The sequence below is a fragment of the Theropithecus gelada genome, chromosome 13 (genome assembly GCF_003255815.1).
Source record: "Theropithecus gelada isolate Dixy chromosome 13, Tgel_1.0, whole genome shotgun sequence".
NCBI lineage: Eukaryota > Metazoa > Chordata > Mammalia > Primates > Cercopithecidae > Theropithecus > Theropithecus gelada.
Window position 1 is genome coordinate 19,516,126 of NC_037681.1, and position 12,705 is coordinate 19,528,830.

A 12,705-nucleotide genomic window follows, 5' to 3' on the forward strand; every position below is an offset into this window, starting at 1 on the left:
TTTTTGAGATGGAGTCTCGCCCTGTTGCCCAGGCTGGAGTGCAGTGGCGCGATCTCAGCTCACTGCAAGCTCCGCCTCCCGGGTTCACGCCATTCTCCTGCCTCAGCCTCCCGAGTAGCTGGGACTACAGGCGCCCGCCACCTCGCCCGGCTAGTTTTTTTGTATTTTTTAGTAGAGACGGGGTTTCACCGTGTTAGCCAGGATGGTCTCCATCTCCTGACCTCATGATCCGCCCGTCTCGGCCTCCCAAAGTGCTGGGATTACAGGCTTGAGCCACCGCGCCCGGCCTTACGTAGAGTTCTTAAATGCAACACTAAAAGCAACAGTCTATAAAGGAAAAATCAGTAAAGTGGACTTTATCAAAACTGAAAACTTTTGCTCTGTATAAAACCCCAAGAGGGTGAAAAGATGGCCGGGCACAGTGGCCCACATCTGTAATTGTTGTAATTTGGGAGGCTGAGGCAGGCAGATCACTTGAGCTCATGAGTTTGAGACCAGGTGTGGGCAACATGGTACCCCATCTCTATAAAAAATTAGCTGGGCGTAGGCCAGGCATGGTGGCTCACGCCTGTAATCTCAACACTTTGGTAGGCTGAGGCAGGCGGATCATCTGAGGTCAGGAGTTTTGAGACCAGCCTGACCAACATGGAGAAACCTCGTCTCTATTGAAAATACAAAATTAGCCGGGTGTGGTGGTGCATGCCTGTAATCCCAGCTACTCAGGAGGCTAAGGCAGGAGAATCGCTTGAACCCGAGAGGCGGAGGTTGCAGTGAGCCAAGATCGTGCCATTGAACTCCAGCCTGGGCAACAAGAGCAAAACTCCATCGCAAAAAATAAATAAATAAATAAAAATAAATTTAGCTGGTCGTGGTGATAGTCCCATCTATTTGGGGAGCTAAAGCGGGAGAACTGCCTGAGTCCAGGAGTCAAGTACACAGCGAGCCAAGACTGTGCCCCTGCACTCCACCCTGGGTGACAAAGTGAGACTCTGTCTCAGAAAAAAAAAGGGGGGGTAGGGATGAAAAAGATAAGCTACAGACCAATGCAAACCAAAAATCCCATAAAGCAATCTCAAAACAACTCTCAAAACTCAACAGATAAAACAATCCAATCAGAAAAGGGTGAAAGACAGGGATATTCCACTGCAGGGGAACACGGGAGGTGTCCATCACTGGGAAACGCAAATGAAAAACCACCGTCGTGAGGCATCACGACACACCTGTCGGAACGGCTGAAGTAAAAACACGACACCACCAAGTGCTGCGGAGGATTCGGGGAAACTGACTGTCCTAGGTTGCTGGTGACGACGTAAGAGTTTGACGGTTTAAAAAACGAAACATGCAACAACCCTAGGGCCGAGCATTTACACTCCTGGAAAACTAATCTTTACACAGAAACCTGTACATCAACAGTCGTAGCAGCTTTATTTGGAATAGCCCCAAACTGGAAACATCCCAGGTGTCCTTCACGGGACCAATGTGTACACCACGCAATACCACTCAGCAACAAAAAGGAGCAAACTGTTCACACACACATGCAACGCCTGGATGATCTCCGAGGAGGACACTGAGTGGAAAAAGACAATCCCACCAGGCGCGGCGGCTCCCGCCTGTAATCCCAGCACTTTGGGAGGCCGAGGCGGGCGGATCACGAGGTCAGGAGATCGAGACCATCCTGGCTAACACGGTGAAACCCCGTCTCTACTAAAAAATACAAAAAAACTAGCCGGGCGTGGTGGCGGGCGCCTGTAGTCCCAGCTACTCGGGAGGCTGAGGCAGGAGAATGGCGTGAACCCGGGAGGCGGAGCTTGCAGTGAGCTGATATCGCGCCACTGCACTCCAGCCCGGGCGACAGAGCGAGACTCTGTCTCAAAAAAAAAAAAAAAAAACAATCCCAAGTGCTTACACACTATGCTCCCATTTATACAACATTCTTGACATGACAAAATAAGAGATGGAACGATTAGTGGTTGCCAGGAGTTAGGGGTGGCGGGAAGGGAGATCCTTGTGGGGATGGGATTTCTTTATCGTGATTGCAGTGGTAGTTACACAGATGTACATATGACACACGATTTGGGACTGTCCACCCACACTGCACCAGTGTCAAAGTTTTGCTTGGAATACTGCATTACAATCACGTAAGATGTAACCACGGAGGGAAACCAGATGAAGGCTGCGTGAGGCCCTTATCTTTACAACTTCCTATATTCTGAAATTAGTTCAAAATAGAAAGTTAGGAAAAAAGAAAGCAACAGCTCTAAGTGCAGCATGACATCCTGGATTGGCTGCTACAGCAGAAAAAGGACATTGGGGAAAATGGTAAAATCCAAATAAACTCTAATAGTACGACTGCACCAATGTTAATTTTTTAGTTTTGTTAAATGTACCAAGGTTATATGTAAGATGTTAACATTAGGGGAACCTCGGTGAAAGGTGTATGAACCTCTTCTGTGAATCTGGGCATGGTGGCTCACGCCTGTAACCTCAACACTTTGGGAGGCCGAGGCAGGAGGATGGCTTGAGCCTAGGAGTTCGAGACTAGCCCAGGCAACATAATGAGACCCTAGCTCTACAAAAGATTAAGAGCATTAGCTGGGTGTGGTGGTGCATACCTGCAGTCCCAGCTACTCAGGAGGTTGAGGTGGCAGGATGGCCTGAACCAGGGAGGTCGAGGCTGCAGCAAGCTGTAATCACACCACTGCACTCCAGTCTGGGTGACAGAGCAAGATCTTGTCTCAAAAAATAAAAATAAAAAATAAATAAAAAATTGCAAACTCTGATGCCCAGACTCTGATTAAATCACAAGCTTTGGTGGCAGGTCCAGGTATTTTTAATTTGCCAGGTGATTCTGATGTGCAGCCAAGGTTAAGAATCACTGTTCTTAGCTCACGCCTGTAATCCCAGCACTTTGGGAGGCCAAGGCGGGCAGATCACCTGAGGTCAGTTCGAGATCAGCCTGGCCAACATGGTGAAACCCTGTCTCTACTAAAAATACAAAACTTAGCCGGGTGTGGTGGTGGACACCTGTAATCCCAGCTACTCAGGGGGCTGAAACAGGAGAATGGCTTGAACCTGGGAGGTGGAGGTTGCAGTGGGCCAAGATCGCACCACTGCACTCCAGCCTGGGCAAGAGAGTGAGACTCCGTCTCAAACAAACAAAAAAATACCGTTCTGGAGACAGGATTTTAATGCATCTGTTTCCAAACCGGGCTTGCTCTCACAGTTGATTCCTTGAGGACAATTTCTAAGCAAGCATACCACTGTTCTTTTGACCTTCAGTCCCATTTTTAAGGGTCCAAATTCCTTTGAGAAAAGTTCCAGAAATCCTCCTCCCTCCCTACCCAATCTATGATCCTGTGTCCTTGTGATGCCCATTTCCACACAGCTGAAGAACTACGGAAGGAAAATGTAGTAAATTAGAAGAAAAAGACAAATGCCTTCCAGTTCCCACTTCTCTAAAACCCCATAACTAGGAACAGAAAAAAACGAAAAGACTTGAAATGTTCTAGAGATATAATAAAAACTGATTTTTTTTTTTTTAAAGAGGATCCACCTGGTTCCTAAAGCCTCCCTCGCTGCTCTCTGCACATCACACCACACAGCACCTGCAGGGAGGCCGTGGAGAGGTGTGGAGCAGGTGCAACAGGCAGCTACGCTCCCGGGGCCACACAGCGGAGAGAGGATTCGGTGCAGCATGACGATCCCTTCCTCCCAGGCGTGACCTCTTCTCAGAACACAGGAACTGACAATGCTGTGAGTGGCAACTCAGCAGGTGGGCAGAGAAGCAGAAAGGAGCCCTCAGCACCACTAGGCCAGCTCTCAGGATCAGAAGAGCAGCCTCCAGGGAGGGTGCAGGGCTACAGGGACAGCCTTCGGGCAGTGGAGCTTCTGGTTTGGCACATGGGAAAGGCTGGGGCACATGCTCTGAACCATGACACCGTTAGGGAAGCCAGAAAGGACGCCATGGACAAGGCCATCGATTGGAACCCCCAGCCAAAATGGGTGCACTTGGCCTGCTCAAAAAGTGCTGCCAGCAGCGATAGGTTGGCAAATTAAAAGCAAACGAGTACAGGTCACGGCCACATAAAGGCAGTAACTGCACACTCACAAGGTGGCTCGGCCCGAAGAGGTCTGAATCTGAATACGCCACACGGTCCCAGCCTCGGGGGAGAAGGGGAAGGCTGGGCCCTGGGGACTAGAGATGATGGCATTCCTTTCGTTCCTTCCTGACGCGGGCCTGGAGGGCTGTGCCCTGGTGACTCCTGTCTCCTAAAGGAGGGCAGGACCGGCTGAAGGATCCAGGCACTGATGTCTAGTTCTGAGGACACCCAGGACCCGCATCTACAAGGGCCATCTAAAACGTGGCCTGGAGGGGATGGGGGCAGGCGGGCACGAAGCTTCTGCTCAGCTCACTCCAGCTCCCCACGTGCTCATCTGTTCCCCAGATCTGGGGCTGCCTAGTGAGCAGTTAAACACCTGGGTTCCGCCCAGGGCTGCCTTCCACCGGGATGCCGGGCCTGCTGTGGCTGGACCCTACAGAAGACAAGGGAAGGAAAATTCACATCAAAGCTGGTAAAGGGACCTGTCAAAACCAAGTGCCAAATCCTCTGTGGGACAGGAAGGGGCAGCTAAGACAGGGGCTTCAGGAGGCCTTGGGAGGTATCAGAGCAGAGCCAGGAGCGATCGGTTAGCAGATGGTCAGCCAACAGATGCCTTCCCTGGGACATGGGGGAAGCTGGGGCTGTGGATTTCTGGCCCCAGGGGGTCCCAGGTCATTATACTGAACAAGAGGCACCTTCCCGGGACAATACAGCCCCCGTGCTGGAAGGAAGCACCATTTTCCACAGTGGAAGAGTCTCGTGACCCCTCCCGTCTTCCAGAAGGATGGAAGGGAGCGCCCACCCCGCACCCCTGGAGAAAAAAGGCCCCCAGCCTGGGGAGCCGAGGGCTCTGCTCCTCCCACAGCTGAAGGGCCAGGAGAGGAAAGTGAAGGGGCAGGGAGAGGGAAGATATTTACCTTGGGTGTGCTCTGAAAACAAAAAACGCGCACTAGTCCACAGTCATTTATCAACTGCAGTTTCCAACTGTGCCAAAGAGGGAAAGGTCTACTGGGAAGGCTAAAGAGAGCAGAGAGAGAAAGAAGAGGAGAAGCTATTGAGCAGCAATGGCTGTGCCTCTTGGCTCCGGGCAGCACCATGGAGAGGGCTGATGCCCCGAGCAGGGGAAGCCAAGGGGGAGCCGGCAGCCGCAGTGCTGGCGCTGCACTGCCCCACAGCCTGGCTCAGGACGGGCGGCTGAGGAAGCCGGGAGCACAGCATGGAGGGCTGCACAGCATGGGGGCCGCCTTTCCCTCGGCCATACAGTTCCACGGAGAACTGACGCGGAGGACCTACCCTCGGCGATATAGTTCCACGGAGAACTGACGCGGAGGACCTACCCTCGGCCATACAGTTCCACGGAGAACTGACGCGGAGGACCTACCCAGGGTTTGAAATGGTAGGCCAGGGGTCAGACAACTTTTTCTGTAAAAGGCCGATATTTCTAGTTTTTGTAGGTTATATGGTCTCTGTCACAGCTACTCAGCTCCACTGCTGTAACTCAAAGGCAGCCACAGCAATCCACAAACCGATGTGTGGGTTCTCACAAAACTTCATTCTCAAAAATAGGCTGCTGGCCAGATGTGACCCTTGCACCATTTGCCAAACCCTGCTGTAGGCAATTTAAAATTATTGTGTCTTCCAAGTCTCAAAAAAGGCACTTCTCTGTTGGGCGTCTAGTGCCAAGGTCCCCAGAAACTGGTTCTCATCTGCACGATTTAAGCAGTGCCCCACCGAAATCTCCAGGTGTGCAGCGGCCCTACACTCCTCTGGACAGGGAAGTGCCAAGCTCACAGGACAAAATGCAGGACAATCCAAGTTCAGGCAAGAAACAGAAAGACAGCAGGTCAGCCTCACTGGAGCAACTATCAGGTTGTACTTGGGTGAAAATAACCAACATTGTGTCTAGAGAATAATAATCCACTACCAAGAGGAAATGCCCCACAAAGCCACTATAAACTCTTCTCTTACAGGACGGCCCAGTGAAGATTTTTTAAAAATCTCTGGGTATATGATATGATGCAATGACGGGAAAAGCATCATTCTGGGATTAGGTCTGTATCTTCAATACAACATGTGCAGTCTGGGTGGCAGTGAGCCAGAAAGGCTCACGTGGGAAAACCAAAACCAAAAGGCTCACGCTGTGGAAAGCACACTGCCCTGGCCTCTGAGACTCCAGTGTGACGGGACAGTGTGAACTTCTGTAGAAGGGGCACCCCATACAATAAGAAACCATCACTGTGCGTAAACACAGAAGCTTCAGCAACTCTAGAAGGTGGGGCACTAGCTGCTCATCCAGCTACTTCGGAGGCTGAGGCAGGAGGATCACCGGAGTCCCGAGGATGAGGCCAGCCTGGGCAACACGGCAAGATCTTATCTCTGAACAGAAAGTGCGGCACCATCCTTAGAGGGATCCCTTTAGAAAGAGATGCAGCCCATCCCCAGATCCAAGACTGAAGCAGCACGGCCTCCCCTGCTGCCTTTTTGCCAGCACCTGGATCTGGAGCCCCCAGGGGCTAAGGCATCCACGTGGCCCAGGGTGGGATTTCTGTCCCCTGCACGTCACCTCACAATTCAGAAAGGACTATTAGAAAAACACGTTTGTGCTCTCAAGTGTGGGTCTGAGTAGCCAGAGCGGCAACATGGGAGGCCTACAGGAAGCAGGTCAGAGTGCCTGGGCCTTCTCTCTGGCTCTCCTTCCTGCCCTGTAGAACGGGCAGAAGAGCTAGCACCCCTCCGGCCACAGGGAGGTTAGCAGAGTCAGACATGGAAGCTCCTAGCGCAGTGCCCTGGCAGGGGAAGCATTGATAAGAGCTTCTCTTCCTCACGGTGGGGCAGGTGGGGGTGGGAGGACGCAAGCCCGTAGCTCCCTCCACAGCCTCTCCGGAAGCCCCACCGGCTCTTCCAGGAATCTCACGTTCAGGCAGATCTCTGACCCCAGCGTTAGGAACGCAATCAGAATTAAAGTATCTTCTCGAAAAACAAGAACAAGAAACCCTTCACCACTCCTACCCACAGCCTACACTTCAGACTCTTTCACCTCCCTCCTTGCAGTGGGGGGATGGGGTTTCATATCCCACAACCTCTAGTTCCATTTGCAAAATTTCTTCCAACACAATCTTCCCGCTCGCAGTGGAGCCCTGGATGGGCCACGCTTAAATATTAGTATGAACTGACCAAACTCCTCACAAATGTCCTTCTAGTGTCTAGGATGGTGTCTGCCAGCCACACACCCTCTAAGCCAGGGCCACTGCTGACTCCAAGTGACCTAAGCTTAATCTTAAACGGCCAAAAGAGTGTCTGAACTAAAATTTATTCCCACTTCCCAACAATTCTCTGATTAAGTCAATCCATTCTAAGAGATCCTTGAGAGAAAATACTGACTTACTATACTCTACTTTAAATACCAGTTAGTCTATAGTTTGGCGTCATCCATGCTATTAAAAATAGCAAGAAGTTCAAGTTGAATAATGAAGAATTAAAAAAAAAACAACAAGAAGGGGGTTGGGCACAGTGGCTCATGCCTATAATCCCAGCACTTTGGGAAGCTGAGGCAGGTGGATCATCTGAGGTCAGGAGTTCAAGACCAGCCTGGCCAACATGGTGAAACCCCATCTCTACTAAAAATACAAAAATTGGCCAGGCATGGTGGCTCACGCCTGTAATCCCAGCTACTCAGGAGTCTGAGACAGGAGAATTGCTTGAATCCAGGAGCCAGAGGTGGCAGTGAGCCGAGATCACACCATTGTACTCCAGCCTGGGCAACAGAGCAACAGAGTAAGACTCCATCTCAAAAAAAAAAAAAAAAAAGAAAAAAAAGAAGGGAAAAGGATGCGGAGAAAAGAGAGAAAAACGACAGAGGGCAGAGTGGGGCGGCGAAAGTGCAAGTCTGTGTGTGTGAGCTCACAGCCCTTGGGTCCAGACACCGCACACAGTGTGCCACTCGGCGCTCACCTGCCGCTGTGGTGGTCTTCTCACCAAGGAGCCTGGTCTGGCTGCCTGGCATAACCTGCAGGTCAGTGTTCTCAGGGGACTGTGGCAGGTTCTGGGCTCGGGTAGCCAGGAGTGCGTTGAGGTACTGCAGCCGCGTAACCTGGAGGATGACAGTGTTACTGGCAGACCCCACTGGTGAAGCGAGACGCAGAAGGTAGGCAGGAAAGGTCACGCCATGCCAGAAGAGGGCAGAGGCACAAGTTTAAGCGAGTTAAGGGAAGAGAAGAGCAACTGAGTCAAGTGTTTTTAAGATCTCGCAGGGAAACTGGGTGCAAAGGTCTGTGTCCCTCAGGATGAGCGGAAGGCCCTGCTCCGGGCCGTCTCAGACCAGCTGATCTAGCCCCCAGTGACACAAAGTTGGCTAAAGTCAGCACCCACGAGCAGCCCAGGCAGTCACCTTGATGAGCTGCAGGTCAGAGAGCGCCCTCACGGTATAGTCGGGACAATACGCAGATGAACGCGTGCCGTCACCTGGGTCGGGCTGCAGGTCATGGCGGATGGGCTGAAGCGAGGACACCGGGGACTGGTGAACTATCGAAGGAACAATCAGTGATGGCAGAAGCCAGTGCTGGCAGCTGGGAGCCCCCTCCCCTGGAGGGGACAACTGCACAGCTTCGAAGAGCCACCCCACCAATCACCCTGGAGAGGCGATGTGCCTGGGAAGCAGGGAGAGGAGAATGAGCACAGGCAGGAGAGGGTTTGCAGGGGTGGAGGGAGCCGCAAAGTCGAGCGAGGAAGAGTGCTGCCCTCCCGCCCGGAAGCCCAGGGGCCACACCACCTTGTGGGGCGGTGGGCTCAGGTGGAAGGGAGGCGAGGCGGGGCACTGAGGGCCCAAGCGACAATGGGGGACAGGCTCTGCAGCCTCAACCCTGACCCTCAGCGCCAGCAGGGCCATGGCTTACCTGAGGATGGCACGGTTAGCGCCGACACTCCATAGTACGTGAAGGCCCCATTCTCGAACTTCAGACCCTCCTTCCCGATCTCCACTTCAACCCTGCCCTGGGAGGAGTGGCAGGGAGAGAAACAGGTGCGGCCAGATCACCTTTCCCATCAGAAGACAGCGGAAGGAGAAACCCACCACCTCAACTGTTCGGGGCGGGAGGGTGCGTATCTGCACGCCCCTGCTCCCCTCTTCTCCTAGACCCTGCCCGGGCCCGAGGAAGCGGGAGGGGCTCCAGGCCTGGACGCACAGCTACCTGCAGGATGAGAATGAAGTAATCCACCGGCTGGCTGCGCTGGTAGAGGTAGTGGTGCGCGGCCAGGCGGTTGCTCTCGTCAAACCTCACTTCCTGGTTGACGCTGGGATGCTTCAGCAGGTGCAGCAGGACCTTCTCAGAGACGCGCAGTGGGCTGAACACATCCACTTCTGCCCGGAGGAAAAAAGGACAGTGTCCACTGGGGCCTAGTGGCCGGTGGAACCACACCCAACGCTGCAGGCAACTTAAAGTTATTCTGCCCAGCAGGGCTCTCCTGGGTGGCCTGTGAGCAGCTGCCCCCACACCTCAACACAAGAGAATTGGGCAAGGGCCAGGTGCGGTGGCTCATGCCTGCAATCCCAGCACTTTGGGAGGCTGAGGCAGGTGGATCACCTGCGGTCAGAAGTTCGAGACCAGCCTGACCAACATGGCAAAATCCTGCCTCTACTAAAAATACAAAAATGAGCCGGGCGTGGTGATGCACCGCCTATAAGCCCAGCTACCTGGGAGGCTGAGGCAGGAGAATTGCTTGAACCCGGGAGGCGGAGGTTGCAGTGAGCCAAGATCGTGCCACTGCACTCCAGCCTGGCTGACAGAGCGAGACCCTGTCTTTTTTTAAAAAAAAAAAAAAAAAGAACTGGGCAGGGCACCCCACACCCGCGCAGCTGAGAGCTGAGGCCCCTGGCTGTGGCGCACCAGGCGTGGCGCTGGCCTGGCCCAGCTGTTGGTCGTCTGACAGAGAGGAGCTGTCTCTCCCATGACCCAAGCCACTGGCAGGGCTGCAGAGAACACACAAGTCCTCAAGACGCGCCACTTGCTAGGAGCGGGGAGCAGAGTCAGTGTCGGCCCTGGGCGGCCTCCTGACCCACAGGATGGTGAGGAGAGCAGGGGGCGCGGACCACCCTCCCGCCTCACCTCGGGACAGGAAGCGCTGGGTGGCCAAGAGCAGCTGAGGCGAGATTTTTACTTTATATTCATCATCAGACACCTTGAACAAGGAGAACTCCTCCTTCCGCTTGAGAGGGGCCATCAGAGAAGCAGGCTTCCTCCTCACCACAGTGTCTCCTAAGATGGAAGAAGAGGGCGTGCTCAGGCATCAGCCACCTGTCAGTCAACACCACCACACCAAGGGACTGCATCGCCTGCTCCTTCCTACTGAGGCCAGGGGGTCCTCGACGGAGCAGCATAGAGCCCCAGGGACATGTCTTCAGCATCACTCCCCCCACGGGGCCTGCTCCCACCCCAACCACACAGAGCGAGGGGTGGTTCCCTGCCTTGGAGCTGGCTGAAGAGAACGCTGATATGGTAACAAAGCAGCTCTTATAAAATAGCAGGCATCCCTGATAGTGGACTGGATGTGGACTCAATTTTTTTTTAATTTAGGCCAGATGTAGTGATTCACACCTGTAACCCCAGCACTTCAGGAGGCCGAGGCGGGAGGATCACTTAAGGCCAGAAGTTCACCACCAGCCTGGCAACAGAGAGACCGTGTCTTTACAAACAATAATTAGACAGGTGTGGTGGCAGGCGCCTGCAGTCCCAACTGCTCAGGAGGCTGCGGTGGGAGGAAAGCTTGAGCCTGGGAAGTTGAGGCTGCAGTGAGCCATGACTGCACCACTGCACTCCAGCCTAGATGACAGAGCAAGACCATCTCAAAAAAAAAAAAATTAAAATAAAAATTAAAAAATAATAACAGGCCTCTCTGGCCACTGAAAAACTTCTCACTAGAAAGCATGTATTCAAGGATGACCAGTACAAAAGGGCCGCAATTAACCTGGAGACCCCAGGCCTGTGGCAGTCTCAGGAATGGAACCAGAGATGCTATGTTTGAAAATCGACACATGAGTAAAGCAATATTTCTGGAAGCATGCAGGACAGGTGGCCCGGCCATGAAGCATGCGGGACAGGTGGCCCGGCCATGAAGCACGGGTTCTGTGCAGCCCTGCAGACCTCAGCCACCATCCTAACAGGCAGACACTTTTACCGCGCAATCAAGGGCCCGGGATCAGCTGCTTTGGGAAGACTTATTTCCACCCCCTCCCAGTGTCTCAGCCTGGAGTGCAGTGGCACGATCTCGACTCACTGCAACCTCTGCCTCCTGGGTTCAAGCGATTCTTCTGCCTCAGCCTCCTGAGTATCTGGGACTACAGGCGCACACCACCACACCCAGCTAATGTTTGTATTTTTAGTAGAGACGGAGTTTCACCATATTGGCCAGGCTGGTCTTGAACTCCCGACCTCGTGATCTGCCCGCCTCGGCCTCCCAAAGAGCTGGGATTACAGGCGTGAGCCACTGTGTGCAGCCGGGAAGACCTTCTTCATGGCAAAGAATGGGTTCTTTCAGAGAACATTTCTGTAATGTACAAAAGAACCTGCAAAACCAAAAGCACCTAGGGAGACAGAAGGCTGGGAAAGGCCCATGAAGGGCAGAGCTCTCTCAGTAATGGAAGAATCTAACAGGACTGCTGCTAACGGAGCCCCAGGCGAGCCCTCCTGCAAGGCGGCTCCCTGCCAGCGCCCAGGCAGGGCTGAGAAGGGGCCTGGCTGTGGATCTTGCTGGGTTTCAGCAGCACAGAGGCCCACTGGCCTCGGACGCAACATACACCTGGGGAAGTGCGCAGGCCCAGCGGAGACGTAACTGCCAAGAGTTTGGACTCACGGTAGTCTTCAGACTCGTCCAGGATCTCGGACCTGATGATCTCCTCGATCACGTCCTCCAGGGTGACCAGGCCCAGGACCTCGTAGAAGGGGTCGCCCTCACCCTCGTTGTTCACCTTCTGCACGATGGCCAGGTGGGACTTCCCTGTGGGGGGAGGACACTCATGGAATAGCTTGCTGGGCCCCCGCATTTTGATTCATCTCCCTCGGGGCCCACCAAAACGATGTGGCTAACGTTCATGTTCCTACAGCGGATCAGGCACAGAGCCAGACTCTCTTCTAGGTTTTTACTTAAGACGCCCAGCATGACTATGAGGACTGGCCTTATTTTCACACAGGTTGAAAACGAAGCCCTGGGCTCAGGCTTGCTCATCTGCACAAGGCCCCCCAGGCAGAGGTGGCCGAGCTGGGATCCAGCTCCAGGTCTGTGCGCCTCCATGCCATGGATGCAGTTCAGACAAGGATGCATCCAGTCGAGAACACAAACGCCTCACACAGCAGCCAGCCCGCATATGCAGGCTAACAAGGGCATGACTCCGGAAACGCAGGCTCTCCTGCGGCAGTCCACACGGGGCGGCTGACTCTCCTCGGGAGGTTTTCCTAATTCTTTTTTTTTTTTTTTGAGACGGAGTCTCGCTGTGCTCCCAGGCTCTGGGGTGCAGTGGCGTGATCTCGGCTCGCTGCAAGCTCCGCCTCCCGGGTTCACGCCATTCTCCCGCCTCAGCCTCCCAAGTAGCTGAGACTACAGGCGCCGCCACCTC

General features: G+C 53.7%; 1 protein-coding gene across 2 annotated transcripts in view; it reads right to left on the bottom strand.

Moving 5' to 3' along the window:
* Positions 1–3,183: 3,183 nt before the first annotated feature.
* Positions 3,184–12,705, bottom strand: part of CNNM3 (cyclin and CBS domain divalent metal cation transport mediator 3) — a 22,076-nt gene continuing 12,554 nt past the window's right edge. Inside the window, exons 2-8 of one of the 2 annotated variants that reach the window (XM_025353967.1) lie at positions 11,946–12,089; positions 10,202–10,351; positions 9,287–9,456; positions 8,993–9,089; positions 8,488–8,621; positions 8,052–8,190; positions 3,184–4,533 (exon numbers count right to left, since the gene is read on the bottom strand). In XM_025353967.1, coding sequence (XP_025209752.1) covers positions 4,469–4,533; positions 8,052–8,190; positions 8,488–8,621; positions 8,993–9,089; positions 9,287–9,456; positions 10,202–10,351; positions 11,946–12,089 — 899 coding nt within the window. In that variant the 3' untranslated portion in view covers positions 3,184–4,468. The remainder of the gene's footprint in view (positions 4,534–8,051; positions 8,191–8,487; positions 8,622–8,992; positions 9,090–9,286; positions 9,457–10,201; positions 10,352–11,945; positions 12,090–12,705) is intronic. The other variant, XM_025353968.1, reaches the window with a different exon arrangement.